This window comes from Natator depressus, chromosome 22 (assembly GCF_965152275.1).
Source record: "Natator depressus isolate rNatDep1 chromosome 22, rNatDep2.hap1, whole genome shotgun sequence".
In the NCBI taxonomy this organism is placed as follows: Eukaryota; Metazoa; Chordata; order Testudines; family Cheloniidae; genus Natator; species Natator depressus.
This window is the reverse complement of record NC_134255.1, coordinates 18,539,168-18,565,598: the sequence shown is the minus strand read 5'-3', so window position 1 is coordinate 18,565,598 and position 26,431 is coordinate 18,539,168. Positions and strand designations below refer to the sequence as shown.

Here is a 26,431-nt window from a genome sequence, read left to right as displayed (position 1 = left end):
CTGTATAACCTGTGAGCAAACCAGAGGCCAGCCCCTACGGTAGCTGAAATGACTGCAGGATTGGCATTCAGATCATGTGGAATTCCCACTCCTGTACAGCTGAGTCAAGAGGCTAGAGGGAACCAGGTTGGGTGACTGAGTTTGCAGAGTCATATGAGCCACATATGGAGGATCAAAACCAAAGAGAATGTTCATCACAATCCCTGCAGGGAGAAACCCGCTGCTGCTTTCCTCCACACTCCAGACACCCTGGCTCCACCCTTGGCTTTCCAGTGAGAGCATTTGGGGTGGGTAGGGACCTGGATGAAAAGAGGGTTGCAGTGTGAATGGGAGGGAGGAACCCTGGGGAAATGGCAGAACAACGTGGGACTCAGAGGGCCTGGCTCCCCACCCCCTTGCTCCTGCATTATCATTGTTTACACAGGGCTGTGAAACGCTACCCAATCCAAATTCCCCAGGAGGAGCATTCCAGCCACACTTTGCACAGCTGTAAGTGACTGCAGGAGGGGCAGGCCGTGGGGGATCTGGCCAACAGAGTGTCAGGAAAGGGTCTGAAATGCTGCCCTTAGCTGGCTCCCTTCTCTCGCCATGCAGCGTTCGCCCGAGATCACACAGCAACATGGGAGCGACTCTTCTCCATGTAACGCAGCCAGCCCACTGCTCCCTGGAGGGACTGGGGACAGCTCCCCATTGGCATGTGGAGTCGAGAGGCCACTCTCATAGTGTCCTGTTGCAGCAGAGATTGGTCACCCCAGTTCTTCCTGCTTCTGTCATAGGACGTTGCTCGGTGACATGGTTTGTTCCTCTGCCAGAAATGGACCATCACATCCTTCCACAGGAGCCAGGGTAGTGAATATTGTCACTGAAAGTTTAAACTAGCAGGAAGGTTCACAGGTAACAGCTACCCATTAGGTTCCGTTTTCTCCTCCAGCTGTGGCTTTGGGAGTGACAGAGGAATGTGGGTCGGGAGAGGGAGGGGTCTTTTGACAAAATCTCCCAAGAGATAAGGGCCCTGATTCTCCTCTGCAATCTGCTCCTGCCTTTAGCTCAGGATGAAAGGTGTGGGAAGGAGCCATGTTTGTGTCTCCCATATTCTGGGGCAGTGGGAGGGCCTACTCAGACCCCTGGTGTAACTGAGAGAAGTCTCAGGGATGTTCTAATTTATACTCTCTTTCCCATGCCCCCCTGTGGCTTGTGGGCAGCACAGAATAGCCAGAGATCTGTGTCCCACAACTGGAAACCTCAGCTTGGTCTGTGCTGCTGTGCAGGAGCTGGGTCCCTTTCTCCCAGGATAGCAATAAGTGATCGGGCGAAGAGGCGTGACATGACAGCACCTGCTTTGTGTCCTCTGAGTCAGACTCTCCAGCTAGGAGCCTTACGAGTGTGACCTCACGCCCATGGGAGTTCACTTGAAACTGGGCTGCTCTCAGGGGAAGGCAATTAAGGACTGGGGAGGATTGGGGCGGCTCTGAGCTCAGGGAGAACATTTGCGAGCCACTCAGTGTGAGACTTGCCTTGAACAGACCATCTCTGAATGGAACAAAACCTCCAAGGGTCCCACAGGCTTTGAGTGTCACTGTCCATAACAGATTATCTGGCTACTCACTAGGGGTGTCTGGGAACTGTTCTTCCAGAAAGATACGTCCGACCCTGTGGTGAGAACTAGGACCCCTGCCAGGTTCCTACCAAGTTTCTGTTGCCTCTGTACAAAGACACCCCTGCCCAGCTGTCAGGAGCAGGCAGGACTGGCTGATGGGCCAGATTGTAAAAGGCAGATATTTTTACACTACCTACTGGGTAATTGGAAACAAACAGCCAGCAGAGCTGAGTGACAGGTCAGGCCGGTTTTCCTCTGTCAATTACCCTGGCAGTTACCACACAGGTACGAGCACAGACAGACTTCCTGTTCCATTCCCGCAGAACTGCCTGCTCTCTCTGGATCGGACACTCTCCAGAAAACCATGGAGTTGGCGGCACTGTGATCCCTGGACTCCAGCCCTGGTGGCGGCCATGGAACGGGACAGCTATCTGGTAAGCTTGCTCCTCCAGCTCCTGGCAGAGCTAGCAATGCAGGAAAGTAGCCTCCCTGAGATCAGTGTTTAATTAACGAGCTGCTTTGTTTGCATGACAGGTAATTTCTGGGGGGGAACCTGGGTTTGTTTTCCTGCCCATTCTATAGGACATTCCTCTCCAGGCAGCGTTTTTGTAAGAGATGGGAGAATTTGATGGCGTAGGGAGGGAATCATGACTTCTGGGTTCTATTCCCTGACACCGACCATCACTGCTCCATGCCTCAGTTTCTCCATTGGTAAAAGGGGCAGGATAATAGTTACCTCCCTCAGAAGGCGCTTTAAGGCTTAACGAGTGTTTGCCAAGAAGATGGTGGCATTGTGCTAGCGAAGGGGATCTTACTTTTAACTCAGTGGCATTGATATTTCATGGTGAAATAGACCAAGACCTCATGGAAGTGCAAGGACCAGGGAAAAGGCCAAATGCTTGGCTAGTGTAAATTCACCCTGCTCTGGTGAAGTCAATGGAGCAGCACCAATGTGCTCCCACAGAGTATGTGGTCCTGTGTTTGGTACAGAGAGGCAGTGTTATCTGAGCATGGGGCTGGGAGCCAGGAACTCCTGAGTCCTGAGCTCTCCACTCCTGCTGCCCGTTTCTAATTACGATTTTCACCCTCTTAGCCAGGGGTTCTCAAACTGGGCGTTGGGACCCCTCAGGGGGTCATGAGGTTATTACATGGGGGGTCGCGAGCTGTCAGCCTCCACCCAAACCCCACTTTGCATCCAGCATTTATAATGGTGTTAAATATATAAAAGTGTTTTTAATTTATAAGAGGGGGGAGAGCCGCACTCAGAGGCTTGCTGTGTGAAAGGGGTCCCCAGTACAAAACTTTGAGAACCACTGCTCGTAGCAGAAAACATCCAACAATCGTCTCTCCTCTTTCTGGCCTTCTCCCTTTCTGTCTGGCGAGCAGTGACCACGGTCCCCTGTGCACGGTACCAAGCGGAAAGAACCAGCCTCGGGTGAACAGCTGCATCGACTTCGACTGAGGCACAGTAGGTTCCTTGTCGTGGTGAAACCTCCCTGTCTGTGCCCCGGCCTCAGCCCCTGGGCGTTGGCCCCGCTCTGCGGGTGGCGCACCTTAGCCCTGCTGCTGGGCATGCATAGGCCCCGTGGCAGTGGCAGAAAGTGCAGCAAGGAGGAAAGGGCAGGCTGGACTTTGCCTGTGACGGTGCTGAGCCGCAACAGAACACACCCCCTGTGCTCAGGGGACTTGTTCCATTTAACCAAGAGAAGGTTATGGGGTGACTGGATCATTAGGGCCAACATGGTGCTGAAGAAATAGTGAGTTCTTTGATCTAGCAGAGAAAGGTCCAGCACGAGCCAATGGCTGGGATTTGACGAAGTCAGACGGGAAATAAAATGCAGGTTTTAACAGCGAGGGTAATGAACCCTTGGAGCAACTCGCCTGGGGGTGGTAGGTTTTCCAGCATGGCCATTTTTAAATCAAGAAGGGGTGTTTTTTAAACAGTCAGCTCTAGCTCCGACAGGAGTGACTGCTGCTAGGCAGGAGGTAGATGATCACCGTGGTCCCTTATGGCTCTATAATCGATGACTCTAGGATCCCAGGGCGTGCTGACAGCACTCACCATCCTTCTTGCTGGTGCAGCAAGTACACCCCTCCTGTGTGCGGGGGAGGGACAGCCACTTCTGGAGCTCCCCCTGGGCCAATGTAGCTTCCCGCTGCCCGGTATCAATCCGACAGTCTGGCCTAAGCTGAGTCCAGCTCTGAGTGACGTTGGAAGGTGAGGGAAGAGCAGCACCTTCGCAAAATCAGGCCAGTCATTTGGACACCCACATATCAAGTAAATTACCTAACTTCAGGCAGTCACATTGGGCAATTTTGGCTTACCCTCTAGTTGAGAAAGCATGGACTTGGTAGTCAGGAGTCCTGAGGGCTGATCTCAGCTCTGCTGCTGACTCACTTCAGGACCTTGGGTAAGCCCCTTCCCTGCTCTGTGTCAGTTTCTCCATCTGTAGAGTGGGTGGAATGGTGCTCACTCCCTTTACAGAGGGCTTTGAGATTTGTGGATGAGAGGCTTGTCTCACTGACTTGCAGGAATCCATTTCTGACCTGCTCCAGCTGACTCAACACAGAACCAACGTTTTAGCCTTGCAGAACTTCCCTTAATATGTCAGCATTATTCCCTTCTTTGTGCTGGCATCTTCTAAAGCACCTGGTCTCTAAAGTGTCTGACCAGATTTCAAAGAGGAGAAGTCACTGTGACTGATGGCCATGTTCCTTGCTCAGAATCCCAGTGACTGGGTGCTAAATAGACCCCTGCCTGTCCCAGGGTACTTGACAGCATCAGAGGAAAAATCCAAGATAGCATTGCAGAATCAAGCATGCTTGGTTTTGCTTCGTCACACCACAGGTTTTGGTTCATTATAAACTGTCTATGTTCTCACCTCAACTTCCTCCTATGATAGTGTATGAGAAGGGATCATTTGTTTATATTCACAATGGGTGAAACTCTGGCCAGCACAGGGGCCTACTGACCACTTAATCCCATCCTGCAGATGCAAGTGAGGCATAAACCTTGTGCTGGCTCTGCAGTGGGAGGAATTTTGCCAATTGCTAGGCAGTCAGTAGTGTCATTATTATTATGTTAATGCACTATTTATCAGGCACCAGCAGCACTGTGCAAGCGCACAAAAGAGCCCGGCCCCTGTTTACACTCTAGCTCAGAGAAAGGCAAATGAGTTCAGAGGCTAACAGCAGATTGTGTGATGATCTGGGGAATAGGAAAGAAGAAAAGCAGATATTTAGGCAGCTCATTTCAACTAATTCAAAACCGCATGGGTTGTTTGATCTGCCACTGATCTCATTCCTCTTATGTGACTGCTACTTAAATGATTCCTGTGACTTTCTGTTTCTAAAGCCCTTTGGTGGTGTCCTTTCATTTTGAATTAAATACCCACTCTGAAGGTGCAGACAATTTCTAGCTGTCTCTTGCATCTGCCTTCCTGTCATTGTTTGATTTTGAACACTGGGCTTCGGCCCATGCTGTCCCTCTGTGGCGGGTCTCCCTACCTTGTGAACTTCATGTTAGGGACATGGCAGATTGTTTCTCGCTTGCAGTCTTTAAGTCAAGATGAGATTTCTTTTGAAAAGCTACACTATTGCTCAAGCAAAAGTTCTGGGACTGAGGCAGGAATTACTGGGTGAGGTTCTCTGGCTTGCGCTAAGCAACAGGGCAGCCTGGATTTTACCATCATGGTCCCTTCTGGCCTTAACATCTATGACTCTACATTGCTGACGTGCTCCAGTTTTAATTCAAAGAGTAAAACTGGAGAGGGGCAAACAGTTAATAAAGCGCTGCTCGTGTATGTATCTCCCCCCGCCCCCCGTCTCCAGGAACAGGGCACACAATGAGAATCAATAACTGTCAGGAAATCGGTTTGCAAAATATCAGGAAATTCAGCAGAAAATTATTCTACCAGCTCTACTTCAAACCTCTTGGGCCTGATCCTCCACTGAGTCAGTGGCGCTGGGCGGATTGACAACAGCGAGGATCTGGCCCGTTAGTTTTCTAGTTTCTCTCCTCCTTGTTTCTATCCCAACGTTTTGTGCACAGCACATGAATACTTGTTACAGCCATTTATTAAATTTGCAGTGGCCTCCTGAAATTGGCTTGTACTTTGGCTGGAAGATTCAGCCCTGCAGCAGGACCTCAGTAACAGGTTTGGCTCAAACCACGCTCACACTTGAGATCAGCCCTTTGTGCATTACCCAGCACACTTTTTCAGTGGCCAGCAACTCTCACTCCATGTTGTCTGGGTGACAGAAGACAGCACAAGCCCCTCGTGCTACTTAAGTCCCACTTAAACCTTCCTTCGCCTGGTACACAGAGATGACCTTTTTTTGCTCTCTCTGGATGTCTGGTCTGCCACAAGTCCCACCTCCAATGAACCCAACGAGGGAACTCCCACCCGAGCCTTGCTCATGGGACTGCAAGGAGCTCCGGCCATGCAGCAAATGGGTTCAGCTGAGCGTGGACCTTTTTGAAATTCAGGCCCCTGTTGCTCCTGGTTAGCCACACTATTCTGGGGGAGGATCTGAGAAGGGAGGCTGGTTATTTCAGTCGAATTAAAATAGCTCAGCCCCTGGGCCACTCCGTGACGTGCCAAGTCCTGTGGGAAAAGACAGTAAGGCAAACTTGCCCTTCTTCTCCTCCACTCCGGGAGTGTGAAAACCTCAGGAGGGGCACAGGTAGGAAGTGACCTCTCTGCTCCTCTGTGTGTTTTTGAGGGAAGGGCAGAGAGCCACTCACGGCCCACCTTTCTCACCCCACTCGGGATCCTGACTCACAGCTTGCTTAATCCTTGGCTGCTCACTGGTTGTGCTGATGGTGTAGGCAGGTGAATGCCACTAGGGACTAGCTGGTCAGGAGTGATGCTGAGGTCACCGCGGTAGCAGTCGCACATAGAGACTCTGAGGTCTCTGTAGAGAAGGACAGGGCCTCTCTTCCCTATTGAGGGAACGACCCCAGTGTGCTGCTGGCTCTGTCTGGGCGAGGGTTTGCGCCCTCCCTCCCCCCCCACCCCCCCAGTCTCACGCAGATGCTTAGCTCATGCACTGAAGCATGAGGCTTGACTGGCCTTATTGCTGTTTGCTTAAGACCTGACCATTGCTTACTGAAGTCAGCAGGAGTCTTTCTATTGATTTCAGTGGGCATTGGATCGGGGCCTCAGATTCCTGTACGTGTTACTGAAGGAGGCAGTGTGGTCTGATGGGACTGAAAGCCAAGAATCCCAGAGAGCTCTGCTCCCAGATCTGCAGGGCAAGTCCCCCTGGCTAACATTTTAAAGGGTGACCATGCAAGTTTGGGTGCTCAATCTGAGACACCCAGATTTAAGGAGGCGCTGAGCACTCACAACTCCGGCTGGAGCCCATGGGGCCTGTGGGGTGCTCAGCATCCCTAGCAATCTGGCTTTGGTGCACCACGCTGAGCCCCCAAAATTAGCCGCTGCTTTTGAAAATGTTGACGCTAACTCCTCTGTGCCTCACTGTCCCCCCCCAGTGAGGCACTGGCTCTGAGCCAATGGGGTTGGTCATTAGAATTGTCGTAACGTGAGCCATGCTTTAAAAACCCACCCACAATCTTTGAGTCAGTGACCTGTTGTGCAGTGAATTCCATGGGCAGGCTAGACACTGGGTGAACCAGCATTACTGCTGTGTGTTGTACGTAGACTGCCCATGTTCTGGGATGGGCAGCTTTCACTCCATCTTTCATCATTCTGTGTCGCTCAGTTAAATCCCCTTGACGAGTTTTTAAAGGGACAGCAAGACCCACAAACACCACACGATACAACCAGATTTAAGGGGACTTCAGTCAATGGCCTTGCTCAGCCAAGTAACATTGGAAGAAACCTCCAAAAGGTTGGGATTGTGGGGCCTGATCCAAAGCCCATTGAAGTCAAGGCTAAAGGGGAAAGGCTCCCATTTAGATTAAGAGGCCTGAACAGAACAGCTCTCAGGTGATGTACAGGGCAGGGCTCAAGAAGGAAGCACCCCCCCATTTTAAGAGTGTTGCAAGAGTGGCGTAAGTAGAGTGGGGCAAAATTTTTTGGCCGAAACTTTTTCTGAATTTGTGTCATTTTTCACTGAATTGCTTAAAAGAAACAAACAAAACAAATTCCAAAAAAGTCAAAATATTTTGATGTTTTGATCTGAAAGGATTTCTGGTTCAGAAATTTCCTGCAGTTGTATCTAAAAAATGTCAAAACGTTAAGAAAAGCTAAAAATCCAAACGAGACACTTCGGTCGACCCAAAACAAAATTTTTTTTCAACGTTATGATTTGCCAAAAATTTCATTTTCAAGGCGACCCAAAACATTTTTTACAATTTTTCTGGATTGCCAGAGAACTGACAAATCAGTCATTCACCTTCTGAAAGTGGTAAGTGTAGGCAGGTCGAGAGCCCTGTCCCAGCAGCCTTTTGTGATGTTGTTGTACTCCTCCAATGAGAAAAAAGAGAAAATAGTCTGATTGTAGGTGGGGTAGGGATATCTGTGGTGACTCACCCAAGGAAGCTAAATATTACATTTTAACAAAGGGCTTGAAGGTATTTACTGAGTCTACAGTGAAATGTGACAGCCTTCCAATGCACTCATGAAAGAATCTGCTATTCCCATAGCAAATTGGGCAAAACTAGGCCAAATACAACCCTAAATAAGAAAATTCAGCTGGAATCAGCTGAATTAACTGCATTATAAGCTCTTGTGATTTCATCATGAGTCTCAGGCTGTTCGGTGGTTTTCTTCAAGCCCAGGCTCCTGCAGTCATGTAAATACACCAGCATCTCAGTTTACATTTTTTAAAAAAGGAAGTTCCTGGTTGTGGAGACAAGCTTGAAAAAGTGACCCCTACAGGCTCTTAAGCCAGAGGGCAAATGGAAGGAACTCCAAAGATATGAATTTAAGCTGATCTCATGACTTTTTGGAGCCTGACTCACGATTTTTGAATGTTTTGGGTTGGCAGAACGGTATTAAGCGCTGGCTTGTCCGGTGGCGTGTCCCTTGCTTATGGCATACACCCTTCCTTTGCGATACTGTATGTTGTGTAGAGATGGGCATCAGAAAAATCCCAAAGGCCAATGGTTCAGGCTCAAACCTAACAGTTCAGGCTCACTTCCATCACAGTGATGTGTCCAACACCCTTGAAAAGGTTAGTGCCCAGGATCTCAGATTAAACAATGGATGTCTGTCCTGATGATGGAATGGTTCTGCCTTCTTTCATTGGGTGAGTAGTCTCCCTCACTCAACACCTCGCTGGGGAAGCGGCTGCTTTGGGTCAAGCCAGATCTTTCCAGGTCTGTTGCTTATGTCACGAATTAAGGTTTTGAGAGAGTTTCTGTGGGACAAATCATAAGTAAGCACTGAAAATGAGTGGAACCCCCCCAGGAGAAAGATCCCAAAGGATATAGCCCTTGCATTTTTCACATGGAGAAGAACTATGAACTCAATGTTTATGAACCATAAACATCTGACTTGTTTCCCCTTTGCACGAACTATATCAAAAAGCTGACTCATAGCAAATTCTGGTGGTTGCTGCACCATTCCTGGGCTCCCTCACTGCACAAGTGAAATTTTCTTTTTTGCAAGTTCTCTGTTTTATGTGACTTTTTTACTGCTAAAATTAGCCAGGGATTTAAAACAGAACCCACATTAGCAGCAAAACCAATGTTTGTTCTAAATTCAAAGCTCAGGCTCTCTCCAAGGAGAAATGGGGGAACATGACACACGTATCTGGATTAAATTAATAAAGCACTCAGGAGAGATGAATTTGGGTAGAGGAGATAAATATTTGGTCCTATATTCACACTGATCAGTTGTGACATAATTGCAGAGCAGCATTCCAGGGCTCAGGAAGTTTCGGGCTTGGAACACCAATTATGAAATGTTACTAAATAACAACTGGAAGTTACATTGGCATTTTCTGAATGAGTGACTCAGAGGACTTATATAATGATAGATACTCAGTTTCCAAACCTGAGTACATAAATTGGGGCACCTAATTCCTCACCTGGGTGCTCACATGGGCACTGAGACACTGGACAGGGAAACAAGCCACCAGTGACTGAGCTGAGTACCAAACGTGTAATCAGATGCCCTGAGCTAGGTGATCAGCTTGGAAAATTTGGTTGTCAGCCTCCAAAAGGAGAAAAACCAGAATGATGCAGCGTGATTCTTTGCAGAGACGCTCAGCATTTTCCAGCTGGACAAGAGCTCTGGGAAGAGGCACCTCTTGGGCTTTCTTTGCCTCCATAAGCTGGCCCGTTGTACTCTAGAGGTACATCTGCTGGGATGTTCGGCTGCCAAAGCCAGCCAGCTCCTTCGGGAAGCTCTGCTACTTGGATTTCCTGGCTGCATACATGAGCTCTTGTCTCATGAAGGCAAGTCTTCTAGCTTTCCCTGGGCACCCAGGCCGGCCTTTGGCTACAGGGAGCTATCATCAGGGAATCTCCAGTAGTGTGTGTGAGTGATGGTGTTTTCTTTACCTACAGATCAGTCTGGCTCTGCCAAACAGCAGCCTTGCTCCCAACCCCTATGCCTTGTGAGTCAGTTGCCCCATCGCCACCCCGTCTGCACATCCACGAGAGAGGGTCTGTGGGAGCAACTTCATGCCGTGCGCTCCAGAGTCTGGACTGGCTCCACCACGATATGTGGTTTGTGACAACACAAGTAAGATGGGTGGGGCAGGTCTCTTGGCAGCTACAGCTACTGGGAAGTCCTTGCTTCCTGGAGAGGTTGGGCGTGTTCTTCCAGCCAGCCTTGGAATTGTGAGCCCCAGTCATTCATGCATTAGCTCCTGCCACGCTGGGAGAGCTGACTGGGAGATAGGACTGGATGGTGCAGTCTCATACGGAGAGCTACCGGTGATGTGTCCCATCACCCCCGGCTGGCTAAAAGGAACACCCTCAGCAGGGAGCTGGCAGGCTCCCTGCGGCCCGTGGGATGCGGTGGCAGCAGTGGAAGGAGGGGAGGGAATGCCCAGGGGTGTATGTTACCCTCCTGCAGAGCGATGTGTAAGGGGTGTACGTTACACTCCTTTGCACTCACTTAGATGCCTGTGGCCTGGCTCTACCTGGCTAGCGTCAGGAGCTGTACTCACAGCACCTTGTGCATCACCTCTGCACCTGGCCCAAGGGTGGGATGCGCCCTGCTTTGAGGAATGGGGAGGTGACGTGGATGGCCTGTACATCCTGTCTGTGAGAACCAGGGTTTACACTAAAATTACCCGTAATGGGGACAATGATGGTATGGACCAATCTAGCCTTTCACCTGGAGGCTGCCAGTTCAAATCCAGCCCACGTCTGCCGTGACGGAGCACCGCTGTGCGGTGGCCCATGTGACCTGCGTTTCTGGGTCCCAGAAAACACTGGGGTGAGCAGCTGGGTTGTCAGCCCCAGCAGAGGGACCAAGGAATGAATGTGCTAGGAGAACGAAGCCTCTCTCAGCCCTAGCAGGAGCCCGGGCGTATTGGCAGGAGAAGCCTTGGGATGCTTGCACTGCCTCTGCCCAGGCTGCCCTCCGAAGGTCTAGTCACAGTGGGAAGCAGCTAGCCTGGGATCCCTGGGCTGTAGCAGGAATGGTGTGTGCTAGGGATACCCGCTCCCCTGCCTGTCAGAAATGGCATGTGCCTGCTGGTGAAGGAGCAATCGCACATCCCCAGACATCCCTCCGCGGGCCTAGGTAACACCACTGCCATGTCCAAAGGGCTGAGCATCCCTCCTCTCCGTTGGGGAGGAGCTTGGATGGGAATGTCTCGGCAACCATGTGTGCTAGTGACTGTGTTTCTGTCATCCCAATCTCCAGTGTCCCCCGCGGCAAGGTGCAAGGCCTCGTCGTGCGTGGGCCAGAAGAAGCTGGTGCTGATCCTTTGCATCTCCTTTCTGATAGTCCTGCTCATTGCCCTCATCCTGCTCTGTGAGTCCTTTCCCCTTCGTTAGCCACCAGCAAACCTGGCATATCCTGGGGTGCAGGCCAAGTCCCTGCGCCCATCTAGGGGCTTGGCCCATTGGGGGAAATGTGTCACCCAGCTTTGGGTTTGGGCAGGCCAAGCACAGCCACGGGCCTGCCAGCAGGGTTCTGGGACTAGAAATGCTAACAGGAGGGAACCCAACAGCCTGTAAAAGGAAATGGAGAAAACCCCTGCAGAAATAATCATCTGACAAGCTCCTCGAGCTCTCTCCAGTGCTGCTCGGATTGTGGTCGCAGGAGGGGATGGCTCACTGGCCTAACCTTCACGTTTGCTAATACTGGAACTCTCACTGGGGCTGAGCTGGGCTGGCCCTGCTAGCCACGGGTGAGGGATCAATGGGGTTCCATGCACCTGAATGTGTAGTTCTCAACTCACAGGGCCTGTACACTCAGCAGGGGCATCAGATGCCCTGGGGCCCTTTGCCTAAGCATAGGGGATTGGCCAACGTTTCTCCCTCAAACCCCCACTTCTCCCCATCCCAGAACTGCATCTGTGCGCAGCCCAAACGCTGCGTTGTAAATTACTGTTGGAGTTAGCATTACTGCAGCACTGGGGATGTCACTGTAGTGAGCTGTGGTGCATTTTTACGTGGAAAGATTATTTCTGTGTTGAATTTCAGTGTCTAGTGACCTTCTGTTGGGATATGCATTTGCTTTCTATTTTTAACAGATTCTAGTGCTAATCTGCACTTTTTAAAATGACACCTCATTAAACTCCTGTGAGCATACACTATCTTCTTCTATACACAGTTCATGTACTGAGAAATCTGGGTTTCACCCAGAACAGTTGTCTCAGCCTTTCCACCCGAGTTACCTGGCAAACGCCCCTACCCACTATGAGTAAGGAGCTAACCCTGAAAAGAAGACAAGTACTTAAGGACCTGATTCAGAGCTCCTTCAAATAAATAGAAAGACTCTCACTGATTCCAGTAGGCTTTGGAGAGCCAGAAATGAAAGCCATTTCCCCATTCTCACATTCTTTAACCTGCCCAGCATATGCTACCTCTGGCCTGTCCCATCGTGCAATGAGACATAGGTCTGAGTTGTTGTAAAGCTTGCGTCAGCACCCATGCTCCCCTAAAGTTCAAGGCTGCTCAGATTGGCCCGTTATAGAGGGACATGAGCTGGGATTTTCTGATTTGGGTCCAAAGTTCCCCCGAGACTGAAGACGGTTCAGATCTGATGTTCCACTCTGGGCTCAGCTTAACAGACATGGACTACAGATTTATGGTCTGTATTTTCTGCGTCATATACAACCTCTTGGTTTAACACCATTGATTTGAGACTGATAACAGACTAGAAGGGGGTTAATTAGGAGCTCAGCTGGTCCCCACTCCTTCTAGCTCTTCATATCCCACTGGGTGGGTTTGATAGTTGTTCCTGTCAACTCCAGCCACAGCCTGGGAACTACAGGCTAGCACATAATGGCACTGCCTGGCTGTCAGAAGGAGGCAATGCAGCTGCAGTGCTAAGGATGTGATTCCTGGAAAGATGGCCCAGGTGGTGAGATGCCTCCATCCTTCTATTTCTTGAGTTTTCCTGACATCTGCTGGACACCTGGGAGCAAAGAATTTCACAAGGAAATTAAAACAACATCTTTCTGAGAATTGTTTTAGATGTGACATGCACCCAAGTAATCAGAGGCAGATGGTTAGATGTTTAGATAAGGCCAACACTTTCCATTTCCTGCAAATATTTTCAGGTGTGGCCACAGCCATCAGCACATATGCTAGTCCCTCCTACTCTGAGTTAATCTCTGTGCCAGGCACACAGCCAGCGGGGAATTAGTAAGAGCTCACCAAATGGAAAGGGAAAATCAGCGGAGACCGAAAAGTTATTTTCCAGGTTTTATAGATGATGAAGCGGTTGTTTTTTTAAAATTCCTTTGTCAAATCTAGCTGCTAGTTTTCCTTTTATCAGTTGCATTATTGAGTCCCTGCTGTATCAAGTGGATTCAAAACATTTTTACTGGGCGAATATTTTGCAGATGCAAATTAAAACTGCGTGAAGTGAGAATGGATTTTGAATGGAGCTGAGTCAAATGCAGCTGTTTTGGATATCCTGGGACAAGGGTGGGGATCAGGTGAACTAGAGATTGGCCTAAAGCAAACTCTGGATCTGACCTTGAGATCCCAAGGGCAGAACCCTGGCTCAGAAGATGCCCAGTCAGATTTGGCCTATAACAGCCTGAGGTTTGAGCTGTAAACCATGATCCAGGCTCAGATGTTGCATCCAGTGTTTGGGCTGTGAACTCTTTTCTGGGTGTCGTCCATGTGGATTCACGTCCCTCTGAGCTCTGGTTCAGGGGAGCCCAAAACTGTAAAGGGAAACTCAGTTGACTTCCACTTGCTTCCTCCTAGCGACCACTGAGCTTTGCCTGAACCCAGCACAAACCATAAATGGGCCACACGTCGTCTGAGTGCGTGTGGGTCTGTGGGGACTGAGCCTGGCTGCGTTTCTAGGGGGCCAGGTTCTGGAGGTTTCAGAAAGAGTTTTGTCTGTCCAGTTTTCCAGACAGTTCCTCATGGAGAGCAGGGGTTGGGGCGGGTTGTAGCACTGATATAGGGGTGGGGGCTTGAGTGTGGGGGCATCGGAGGGAGGGGCATCAGGCTGAGTGACCCTGCTCTTTACTGCTTGCAAACCTTGGAGCAGGATACCGCGTGAGGGGGATTGTGCCTGGGGAGCATCCTCTCTATACCCCTGACCGGGACTTTGGAGCAACCACAACAGCGACTGCTCCAAAGAATCCAGCCCAGGTTAGTGCAGCCCTGGCCATGCACCCGCTGGGGTGTCTGGGGCCTGGGCTGAAGGAGCTGCCAGGCCTGGGATGGAATTGGCTGGCCGGAAGTATCCCCTCCCAGTGCAGGTGACCTCCCGCCCAACTCTCTCCAGCTCACCTCTGTGTGTTTGCTTGCAGTCCTGTTCTGGCGGTCCAACACCGGCTTTCTGTACAAGGAGCCAAGTGAGAGCTGCAGCCACAGAGCTGTGCGCTGCGACGGGGTGGTCGACTGCTCCCAGAAGAGCGATGAGCTGGACTGCGGTAACTCAGCTGGGACGCAGGTGTCCCGCAGGGCAAGCGGGGAGCGGGACAGGCTCTGGAGTCATGCCGCTGCTTTCATCCATGCCCTGTCTTAGGGCCTTGTGCTCTAGGCTCCGAGCGAGCCCCCAGACATGACCAGGTCTCTGGGGCAGGAGTTTGCACTGCTGCCAAAGATGGCATGGGGCCCAGGGAATGCTGGGACCTCCGATGTGCAGGACCTGGGAGGAGCTGGGGCCCCTGGCGTGAGAGGGGACAGCAGCTGGGCTGGCAGGGTGTAGCCACGGACCTGATGTTTGCTCTCACATTTTGGGCAGTGCCTGAAGCTGCTGCATGTGATGACTCTGGTGAGGCTTGTGTGGGGTTAGCTGGTGCTCCCAATTCCCAGGGGGATTCAGAACTGGCACCAATTACACACACCTGGCCCCGCTGACAGCACCTCAGGGAGATCAAGGCTGGAGGGGACAAAGAGGCTGAGCTGGGCTCTCCCTGCACTGGTTTCCAGTGAACAGGCTGAGGCATGTTGGCTGGGGCTGCACGCAGGATGCTAGTTCTGCCTTTGGCTGCCCCTGCCCCCTGGAGAAACAGGCCTTTGGTCCCCAGCTGTCACCTGGCGCTGGGGTGGAGCTCACAGTCACACTGCACATCCATTCACAGAATGTGCCATGCCCGTGGATGCAAAGCGCAGGGGCGGGCTTCTCCTCACCCCCCTGGGCCTGGCGCCCATTGAACTCTGTCGGTTCAGTGGGGCTGCTCCTGATTTACACCTGTGGGCAGGAGAGGGGAATCAGGCTGGTCATTTGCCAGCTTTTGTGCATGATCATGACACAAGGGCCCAAGTTCAGTCCTGGTACAAGTGGGCTGGGCTCTTTGCCAGGCCCAGGTGCCTCTCTCAGAGGGTGAGCTGGAGCTGCAGTACTGCCCGTAGCCCCTGCTGATTCTGCTGTCTCCTTCCTTTGTGCCTGCAGTGCGGTTCAGGTGGGATCAGTCTCTGCTCCACGTCTACTCCAGCACCGAGAATCAGTGGCTGCCTGTCTGCAGCAGCGCCTGGAACGACTCCTTCTCCAGGAAGACCTGCCAGCAACTGGGATTTCAAAGGTAAGTCCCCAGAGACGGGCACTGTGCGTGTAGTGATGGGGGACGGAAGCCAGAAACCCAGCCCACGCCCAAAATGACCTGCTCCTGGGCTCCCCATATCCAGGGGGAGCTTTCCAAAGGCACAAGGGAGAGTGAAGTACTCAGCCCCCAGGCAATGCCACTGGGCCCCTACCAGCCCTTTGTTCTTTGAAAATCTCTCCCACAACGGCTTCCGGCCACCAGGTACTTCCCCCTCCTTTGCCACTGCTCTGTGGTTGCTAGCTGCTGAGGATTGCACGGACTCCTCCTGTTTCTCTCTGCACCTTCCCTGTATGGCGTTCGCTAAGTCACCCTGGGGTTTGCAGCAAGGGGAACCTGACCTGGGAATGGCGGGGAATGGCACTGATCCATGCACAGCTGTTATTGGAAGGGGAGTCAAGGGGCTTGTCTGCAGTGGGAAACCCCTGTGTAGCTGCACTGTCCCATTGCAAACTCCCCCCCACCCCCAGTGCAGATGCACAGCACCCTTGCAAGAAGTGACTTGAACTGGTGCAGGTTATCCAGGTTGTTTTTCACAAGCAATGGTGCAAATAACTTTCTACACTAGTGCAGTGCGTGTGTACTAGGATTTGCATCTGTATGGCTAAACTGTCAGTGTAGCAATGCAGAAATCCCCGGGATAGACCAGCCTTAGCTCTAGTGCAACTAGGATGACCAGAGGTCCCGATTTTATAGGGACAGTCCCGATATTTGGGGCTGTGTCTTATATAGGCACCTATTACCCCCCATCCCCTGTCCCGATTATTCACACTTCCGGTCTGGTCACGCTAAGTGCAACCCACTTTAGGAGTTTGGATCTTTGCCACCCTCTAGTGGGTGGTTCACATCTGGCTACTACAGCTGCCAGCTAATGGGTCTGTCTTCACTGCAACTAAACACTGACAGCTGGCCCAGGTCAGCTGACTCAGGCTCATGGGGCTCTTTAATTGTGGGGTAGATGTTTGGGCTCAGGGACCCTGCGAGGGGGGAGGGTCACAGCAACTTTTAGCCCTGCAGCCTCAGCCTCGCAAGCCCAAGCCAGGGATCTTTTATTGCAGTGGAGCTGTACCTTTGAGGCCCTTGCTGTTTGCTCTGGGGGGCTTGGGTTCAAGCCCTTCTGGTGACCCAAGCAGGGGGTTGTTCTAAACGGACAGTGGGTGAAGACCGAGGTTCTAATCCAGAGTGGGGTACTTGTGAACTAGCGCTTTGCGGGGTTCGAGTGCCAGGGCCCCATCACAGCACCACCCCGCAGTTCAGTGTGAGTGGCAGCAGCAGGGGGAGATGCCCCGCTCTGGGCTACGGGATTTTAGCCCCTCTGCTGCATGCCTGATTTTCCCTTTGCGGAGCGAGAATTAAGGAACTCTGGCAGCATGACATGTCTGTTCTGTCTCCTCCCAGCACGTTCAGCACGGAGTACGTGCCAGCCTCCTTCCCTGGCAAAAGCCTCACTGTCACCAAGGAGCACCCCTCGATCCAGCAGAGTCTCAACAGGTAATGAAGAGGATCAGTTGCCTTTTCCCTGCTCCTCCCCGTGTCCTCTAGTGTCCTCGGGGCCCCTCTCTGCCCATGGCACTCGCTGCACGGTCCCCTCTGAACGAACTCGGGGAAAAAGGCCTGAGTTTGTTGTGGACACCGGAACAAAAACAGGGGGCAGGGCTGGGCACCAGAGATGATTAGCAACCTGGCAAGACTGGGCTCTTTGCTTTAGAAAGGAGACAGTGGTCTGTCGCCTTGGCCCAGTCTGGCAGCCCTGCTCGGAGGGGGGCACACGGAGCCCCTCCACCATGGCAGCTTTTCCAGCAATTCCAGGAAAGGGAGGGGAGGGCTGTAGCCCAAGCTCTGCAGCCCTAATGGGATGGGAGCGCTAATGGCCAGAGGAGCAATCTGAGCAGTCTCTCGTCAGCTGGATTTCTGAGAGAACCATGAAGTGCAGTTAGCCCCTGCACTCGTTCTGCGGCGGGAACCCAGGCAAAACTTCATGTGCCCCCAAGGAAAGTCAGGGCAGGTCTGAGCCTGCTGGAGAGTGGCCCATGCTTTAGCAATGGCCCACGGGTGCCTGGTGCTTAAGGGAGCCGAAGCACCTTGGAACAACAAACTCTGATCTCATTTTACACCAGTGTAAATCTGGAGTGGCTCCAAAGTAGTCATCCCCTGTCTGTCTACCACTGTGTGCACCTGCCAGAGGTGGGGCTGCAGCTGCGAGACACAGAGAGGCAACCTGAAGGGATTTTCCAGGAAGTGAAGGGGAGACGTGATCTTGTAGAGAACTCCCATTTCTCTTTACTGAACAACAAGAGAGAATCTGTGTTGCTTACATGCTGGCTGAGCATGTTAGGATGGGCAGGAGGGTGAGGGATCATCCACTCGGACTCTTTCTCTTGTGCTGTCTCAGCCTGGGTCCATGATTGACTTTGTCTCTTCTTTGTTTTGTTCTCTCCTGCAGCTCCAAGTGTCCCACAGGAAAATACGTCTCCCTCCGATGCACAAGTAAGAGGGAGGTTTTACCATTGCCATAAAGCATAGACATGGTGACAGGAGAGCTGGGTCTAGAGCGGGTCTCGAAACCACTGAAAGAACTGGTGTGAAAATGGTGTGAAAATGGTTTTACTGGGTTTTGGAAATGTTGCCAGATCCCAGTTTCTCGGCAGTTGGTTGGAAAAGTGAGAGAATTTTCACCCAAACTTTTCAGGAGGTTATTTTTTTCATTGAAATTTTGAATTTTCAATGAAAATTTTAACAAAAAATTTAAGTTCACAAAATTTAGATCAGCTCAGCTGATCTCATGTGACATCATGTCAACTGCCATTTTTTCTTTATCACAGTTGTACACTTTCTTTCTTTCTTTCTTTCTTGACAGACTGAAAATATCAGCCTGTGCTATTGTCTATTTATGTGCTCACTTTCTGTAAACGTATACAAGTAAATACTAGGGGCCTGCCCCTAGAACTGGTCATCTATCCTAATCTACTCATCTCTGTATCCTATCTGTCTGTCACAACTCAGGGGTTTTTAAGGTGTCTGTCACTGTGATATCTAAGCAAAAAGTCCCTGTTTCTTATCATAGAATCATAGAATATCAGGGTTGGAAGGAACCTCTGGAGGTCATCTAGTTCAACCCCCTGCTCAAAGCAGAACCAGTCCCCAACTAAATCACCCCCGCCAGGGCTTTGTCAAGCCTGACCTTAAAAACTTCTAAGGAAGGAGATTCCACCACCTCCCTAGGTAACACATTCCAGTGTTTCACCACCCTTCTAGTGAAAAAGTTTTTCCTAATATCCAACCTAAACCTCCCCCACTGCAACTTGAGACCATTACTCCTTGTTCTGTCATCCGCTACCGCTGAGAACAGTCTAGATCCATCCTCTTTGGAACCCCCTTTTGGGTAGCTGAAAGCAGCTATCAAATCCCCCCTCATTCTTCTCTTCCGCAGACTAAACAATCCCAGTTCCCTCAGCCTCTCCTCATAAGTCATGCGTTCCAGTCCCCTAATCACTTTTGTTGCCCTCCGCTGGACTCTTTCCAATTTGTCCACATCCTTCTTGTAGTGTGGGGCCCAAACCTGGACACAGGACTCCAGATGAGGCCTCACCAATGTCGAATAGAGGGGAATGATCGTGTCCCTCGATCTGCTGGCAGTGCCCCTACATATACAGCCCAAAATGCCATTGGCCTTCTTGGCAACAAGGGCACACTGTTAACTCATATTCAGCTTCTTGTCCACTGTAACCCCTAGGTCCTTTTCTGCAGAACTGCTGCCTAGCCGTTCGGTCCCTAGTCTGTAGCGGTGCATGGGATTCTTCCGTCCTAAGTGCAGGACTCTGCACTTGTCCTTGTTGAACCTCATCAGATTTCTTTTGGCCCAATCCTCTAATTTGTCTAGGTCCCTCTGTATCCTATCCCTACCCTCCAGCGTATCTACCTCTCCTCCCAGTTTAGTGTCATCTACAAACTTGCTGAGGGTGCAATCCACACCATCCTCCAGATCATTTATGAAGATATTGAACAAAACCGGCCCGTTTTTGATACCCCTCCAGCTCAGTGGAATATATATTACTTAGCATAATAGCTACCCTATTTCACCGTGGGTGTAAGTAATAGCCCATGCAATTCAAAGTCGCAGGGGTCAGAGAGTCCAATTGTCCAGCTGGATTGTAAAAGTGGAGGTTGAATGACTTTAGACTCTTCTCCCAGCATGCAGCCAGCATTGTACAGCTGTCTAGGGTATTATTGGGTTCTCTCTGCAGTTCCACTGAAGCAGAAAGCCATTGCCACAGCTGGGGGCAGGATACTGGAACCTATGGGCCACTGCTCTGGTCTGGTGTGTTAAATGCTCTGTCCCTGTTGGTTGAGTGTTATCCGTGAGCACGTTTTGCCAGGTGTGCGATCTGTTAGGTGATCCTGTAACATGCAGGTGGGCCTGGCTTGATTTTTCCTGTCGAGGCACCTGACTGAGCTAATGGACCTTTTTGAGTTTCCCCTCAGGCTCCCACGGGAAGATTTGCCTCCTCAGCTTGTTTCTCTTCCTTCAGGCTGTGGACAAAGGACTTCTGGCCGGATCATTGGGGGGAACGAAGCTTCGGCGAGTAAGTGGCCCTGGCAAGTTAGTCTCCAGTATGGGCCGAGCCACATCTGCGGGGGGACAGTCATTGATACCCAGTGGGTGCTGACAGCTGCCCACTGCTTCTTCATGTAAGTGGTGTGCCTGCTAACTGGCTGTGTTGGGTGCAGCCAGCAAGGGTTGGTTTAGCTGCGGCTGATGAAGGGAAGGGCCTACGTGAGGAGAACAGAAGATGGGAGTTATCGGCAGCCATGTTCCACTCTTGGTCACAGGGTTGAAATGCAGACAGACTCTGCTGGAGCTTGAGTCACCATGGATCAACGCTGATGTCACCTGGGATCAGAATTTGGCTCTCTCTCTCTGCTGGGACTTTGGACCCGAAACTGGCAGCTCCACCACAAGAGCTAACACAGAATTTCCACTAGCTGTCAGCCACTAGAGGGCAGGATCACAGCTGTGTTCCAGCCCAGTCCGGCTCCTGGGGCCCGCTGCAGCTCTCAGTGCACACCAGTAGCCGATCCTTGCACAGGCCCCCGGTTTATACGTAATTATTTTAAGGTGGATGCATCCACGGCTAGGGGCGCGCAGACAGAAAGCCAATAGCAAACACACACGTCGGGGCCAATGGCTGGAATAAGAAATCAGCATTTGTGCAGAATGTACAGCTGAGACCTGTGCTGTAGATAAGAGAACAGGGACATTGCCTTTGAAGGGGGCGAATTAAAGCGCTGACCTGCGTATACCGGTCAGGCTCAGACATAAGTCCTGCTTGGATTGGGCTGAGCGACCCAAACCTCAATCGGCATGGTGGAGAAGTTGGTAGGGAGCGGGGTCTGAGCTGAACAAAACGGGGAGAGGGCGTTTCGTGCCAATTTTTTAACTCCAGTCCTTGAAACTAAGTGCTGGAGGGAGGCTGGAATCTGGCCCTGCTGTTCAGGGCAGTCCCTGCATTACATCCCCCTTTCTACATCTGCTTAGGAACAGCGTGAAGATCCTCAACGAGTGGAAAGTGTATGCCGGGGCCTCCAACCTGCTTCATCCTGCCAAGGGCATCCCCACCTCCCAGATCATCATCAACTCCAACTACAGCGATGACTATGATGACTATGACATCGCGCTGGTGAAACTTGCCACGCCCTTAACGATATCGGGTGAGGCTAATTCCCAACCTCCTCAGACTGGGAGCTGCAGGGCCTGTGCGTCTGCTTGACTTGGCCAGCCAGACCGGCTCCAGCTCCACAGGCCAGGCAGGGGCCAAGCGTCTTTGGGCAATGAGGTCTGACTCCAAGACGCACGAGAAGCAGGGGGGGAGCCAGATGCCGTCGGTAAGAAGGTGCCGGTTTTACACAGGGTAAGACCCAGCTGTGTGCACAGTGCTGTACTGAGCATGCCCACACCGAGACCCTGTCTCCCTGCAGAGCCTGAGGGTGACAGTGGGGCTTTATGCAGGCACAGGGACCCTCTGCACGTCCGGCGGCAGGACCGGGGCTGACAGCCGTCACCGGGCAGACAGGAGGCCGAGGGGGTACTGCTGAGCTGTTAAATGGGTGTTTATTATCATCCCCCCTGGGCACCATGGGCATGTGGGGTGAACAGCCCTGCACTGCTGAGCCATACAGAGAACATTTCTTGATTTATACCTGTAAAAACGGGTCCTGGGGTCTTCATAGGCAAGTTCATGGAGATCGGTTTAGGGTCGGGCTAGTGGGATGCTGGGCAGATGACCTGGGACTGAGACTCCAAAAGCACCAATGAATGCACCCCCTGGAAGCGCCATCCAAACCCCATTACAGCCAAGAACTTTCCCCTCCCTCCGTGTAATCTGAAAACGGCTCCGCCCAGTGCTAAGGAACCAGCCTGACAGCCATTGCCACCTGGTGTGGGCTAGTGCGGGGCTCCTGGAGCACACTGGGCATGGGCCTCATGCCTCCCAGCCCCCGGGGAGGTGCGCCCCAGGCCGATGCTTGCTGAGCCTTCTCGCTTGGCTTGGTCACAGTGAGGATGTCACGGGGTGGCTGGCCCCGGATCCTTTGTGCCGGAACAGTTGCTCCCCTTTGGCCAGGCAAGGGGGCAGGGCAGCCCCTGGACAGTGAAGGACCAGGGACAATCTGAGGGAAAGGGCTGGTGAATCAGAGCTGCCTGAGCAAGGGTCAGGAAAAGGGGCAGGTGAGAGCTGCCAGAGCCAGGAGGTGTATCGTGGGGGAAGGCAGGGAAGCAGCAAGAGGGGGTTGCTGGCTGACCTCCCCACACCGGAGAGGGCTTCAGGTGTGGGAGCAGCGGAGAAATTTACCCGCTGACATCTGCGTGCTGGAGAGCTGAACCCCGGGGACCAGTGAGGGGGCCAAGGGGCGCGATGGGCGCTCCCTGGAGTGGATGATCTCCCAGCAGAGAGGCTGGGAAGAGTGGGTGCACTCCAGCTGGAAGGGCTGGGGTGCCTGTCCTGGCTGAGGGACACAGGAGGGCTGACAGAGTCTGGTGTGGCGGAAGATGCCGGAAGGTGGCATGTGTTCTGTCAGTGGCTGAGAGGCGATGTGATTTGAAGGACTACTTGCACTGGGGTGATAAAGGGACTGTTTACACTATGCTTCTGTAATAAATCAGCCCAAGGCAGGAGAGCCTGGCAGAGTCCTTGGGTTACCTGAGAGGAGAAACTGAGGCAGATGCACCAGTTCTGCCATGGCCTGCCACAGGAGAGCACTCCAGGAGGCCACCCGTTGACAGATAGTTAGTGAGACAAGACCCGAGTTTAGGTCCTTCAGAAGACAACGCTCCCTGCGGAGGCTGCTGGAATATGAGTGACTGCAGCTATTCCCTAGTGCGTGTCAGGCTCACTCTCTTTCCTTGTTTGGTGTTTTCCTCTCTCCCAGGGCAGGTCCGCCCCGCTTGTCTCCCGATGTCTGGCCAGACATTCCAGGCTGGGAGGACGTGCTTCATCACTGGCTTTGGCAAAACCAGCGAGAACGAAGGTGAGAGTGGGGACTGAATCTGAATTCCCTTTGGGGAGGGGCCACATGCCCTGCTGTGGCCTCAGTCCAGCCGGGCAGCACCATGGGGGAGGCCTGAAAAGGCAGCTATGCATCGTGCTGCAGGGTACGGGGGAGCCAGAATTTTCAGCCTGGGCCAATGACTCTGAGTGCCTCAGTTCTGAGGGGCGCAACCTGAGACCTGCTGGTCCTGATTCTCAGGGGCGCTGAGATGCTGTTGATAGAAGTCCAGGGGGGCTCAGCACCTCTGTAATATCAGGGCCCAACAGGTCCCGATCTGAGGACCCCCACAATGAACATGCCTGAAGCTGGTGGCCAGTTCTGCTAATGTGACTTTAATCTGTGAAGCCACCATAAAGATGTCTGTGAGAGGAAGCCCAGTGGTCTGAGTGATGGAAACAGGGCATACGATTTCAGAGAATACCTTTCTGTGGGCACGGCTAAGAGCCAGCGACCTGCCTGCTGTGGGATTCTGTAGTACGAACAGCTCATTCAGTATTCAGTGCAGTCGTACGTTACAGCGATCCCTGTGGCACCTTCGCTTACGGCTGTGATGTGCCGGGGGCCGGCAGCATGTGATCTAGGGGTGACAGCAGGTGGCCAGGGATTCGCTTTCTGTGCGCAAGCCAAGGGCACTGCTTCACCTGTCCCTTTTCTGTCACTGTTCCAGAGAACACCTCCCCAAAGCTGCGGGAGGCGGAAGTGGGCTTGATCGACTACAAGATCTGCAACAGCAGTAGCGTGTACCAAGGCGAGCTGACCCCCCGCATGATGTGTGCAGGGTACTTGCAAGGAGGGAGGGACTCGTGCCAGGTGAGGTTTCTGCCAATGTTAGTCTGGAAGAGCCTGCAGCCCTAAGCAGGGGGGGGGTTGGATAGAGGGGGGTGGGCACCACGTTGATCCACAGACACCCCTCGTCTTAGCACAGACGTGTGGTCGAGCCGCCCCTGGAGATGTGCTGTGTTCTGGGCGCTGCACCTGGCGGCACCCTGGAGTGGGCACCAGCTGTGCAGTGACCTGAGATCTCTGTGCGAACTGAGTGCACGGCGGGGTCTCCCTCCGAGTTCTCCTGACTCCGCCTTCCCGCTCTAGGGTGACAGCGGCGGCCCCCTGGTCTGCGAGGATAACAGCCGGTGGTACGTGGCCGGAGTGACGAGCTGGGGAATTGGCTGTGGCCAGAAGAACAAGCCCGGGGTTTACACTCAAGTTACAGAGCTCCTCAGCTGGATTCACAGCAAAATGGAGGTGAGCTGGCCTCAGGACTGAGCTCCAGTGGGAAAGTGCCTGTCTCTGCCCCATGTGTGCAGGCGAATGCCGCGGTCACCCTGGCGAGAGCGGAGGCTTTCCAGATGGCTCCCAAACCAACGTGAAGGACCTTGGTGGCTTGACTCTTGTGCTGCAACTGCCATCAGCCGCAGGCCCTTGGCAGAGCGCACGCCGTGCCTCCAGCTTGTGTCCTGGCTTGGGAGCCCCGGCTGAGACAGAGGCAGCAAGAAGGGAAATGAGGAAAAGTGCGAGCGCTAGAGCCTCACGTTGGCTCATCGGGAGTTATGGGGTGAAAGCTTCATCCCCTGAAATGCTAAGTGGGCCAGATGCTGCTCTTGGTCCCACTGCTGTAAATCCAGTGTGATGGTGTCGAGCTCAGGGGACTTACAGCATCCCTGAAGGCAGGATTTCTCCCATTGTCTTTATGTCGTTGCAGACAGGTTGTTAGACAGGAAAACGGGGTTCGGGCTGCAATAGCTCTGCAAAGGCGCTGGTTCCAGGCTGGCCCAGGCAGCCATGTTGAGCACCAGCCTTTCCCGGGACCCTGCCTGCCCGCTGTGGGTGTTGCAGATCCCCTGGTGCTTCCCCAAAGACTGGGGTTTGACTCAGTGCCTTTTGACCAAAATGTCCCTTCCCCGCAGCACCACTCTGCCTCTGTGCCACTGCCTATACAGAGGGTTACGGGCAGTTGTGGTGCATCACAACTCCACTGAAACCAGTGGGAGCTAGGTTGTGTGGCACATGGAAATCAACACAACCCTGGAGCGTGCTGCTTGAAGCTTTGGTGTTTCCTGTCTAACCAGCGCTCTCCTCCCTTTTCTCTTCCCAGAGTGAGAGCGACTAAGGATGAGGCAGGCACCTAGTGGGGCTGTGGCTTCTCCTGCTAACAGCTCCAGGTGCAGCTAGATCCTCGGCGCTGTTCTGCTGTCACAGGGCGAAATGCCAGTGATCGCCCTTTGAGCATGGACTGTCCGAAGGATTTATGACCTGGTGCTGCCCTGAAGCCCTGAAAACACAGTGCCTCCAGAACTTCAAAGTCAATTCATTTTGCCAACAACCAAGATGGGAAATATGAGCAGAATACCAGGGGAAATGTCCCAATGGTGAGACCTGTGAGCTGGTGAAATACTTTCCCAAGGGAAGTGGCAGAAGCCCTATTACCTGAGACATTTAAAACTGGACTTGACAAAGCACTTGAAAATATGCTATAAGGCACAGTCCTGCACTGACGGGTCCCTTCTGTCTTTAAATTATACAATTCTTGTTGTCTTGTAAATGGAAACGTCAGGCCTGCTTTCTCTGAGTCTTTCGTGTCAGAACCCGGGTGGACAGGCAGGTCAGTGCCGCAAGACATGGTACTGGAAGGGAAAAGACTGAAACTCACATGGTTCGGCCCCTTTGCATTCTGCTCCTTGCGTTATAGTGGCCCCTCCATAGGACGAGGGGCTGCACCAAGCCCTGGTCAGAGGAGCTCCCTGTCTAAATGGACGCAGGCTGTGAGAAAGGAAGGATAATTCTCCCCAAAGAGGGCCAGTGACATGTCCAGAGTCACGCTGGGGGTCAGTGGCAGAACTAGGTCAGCCCAATGCTTTAGCCACAGGGCTGCCCTTCACCATTCCTGTGGGCAGCAACGCATAGTTCTGTAAACTCATGGCTCAGCGTCCACACATAGCTCCCTCTGCAGCTAACGGCCCATGTCGTCATACCCTCTCGCAGTTGTCAGTGGAGGGGATTTGATTGGTTTGTAGATGAGGTTTCTGTACCGTGTAGGAATATCTGGTGGTTTTTTTTTTTTAATGGTTTCAAAATGACCTGCCCAAGCAGTCCTGCTTTTGTCTGTCCCAGCACCACTGCCCTTCACCTGGCTGCTGATGTGGAGGTGAACTACTACAGTGCAATGTGTGTTCTAGTCAT

The 26,431-nt window shown here is 52.3% G+C and overlaps 1 protein-coding gene across 1 annotated transcript; it reads left to right on the top strand.

Annotated features, from left to right (window-relative positions):
• The first annotated feature begins 2,001 nt into the window (after positions 1-2,001).
• On the top strand, positions 2,002-26,205 carry TMPRSS13 (transmembrane serine protease 13). Its single transcript, XM_074936628.1, has 13 exons — positions 2,002-2,031; positions 10,080-10,257; positions 11,392-11,502; positions 14,474-14,596; positions 15,562-15,691; positions 17,108-17,200; positions 18,153-18,196; positions 20,239-20,398; positions 21,246-21,418; positions 23,135-23,233; positions 23,922-24,064; positions 24,344-24,496; positions 25,347-26,205. Exons 2-13 carry the CDS (start codon positions 10,197-10,199, stop codon positions 25,359-25,361), a joined length of 1,305 nt encoding a protein of 434 aa, XP_074792729.1. The 5' UTR covers positions 2,002-2,031; positions 10,080-10,196; the 3' UTR covers positions 25,362-26,205.
• The last annotated feature ends 226 nt before the right edge of the window (positions 26,206-26,431 follow it).

Bases quoted from the DNA above. Each gene is read 5' to 3' on its own strand.
- TMPRSS13 (XM_074936628.1), top strand. From the start codon at position 10,197: ATGCCGTGCGCTCCAGAGTCTGGACTGGCTCCACCACGATATGTGGTT. The intron at 10,258-11,391 runs GTAAGATGGGTG...CCCAATCTCCAG, and splicing joins TGTGGTTTGTGACAACACAA to TGTCCCCCGCGGCAAGGTGC. The intron at 14,597-15,561 runs GTAACTCAGCTG...TTGTGCCTGCAG, and splicing joins GAGCGATGAGCTGGACTGCG to TGCGGTTCAGGTGGGATCAG.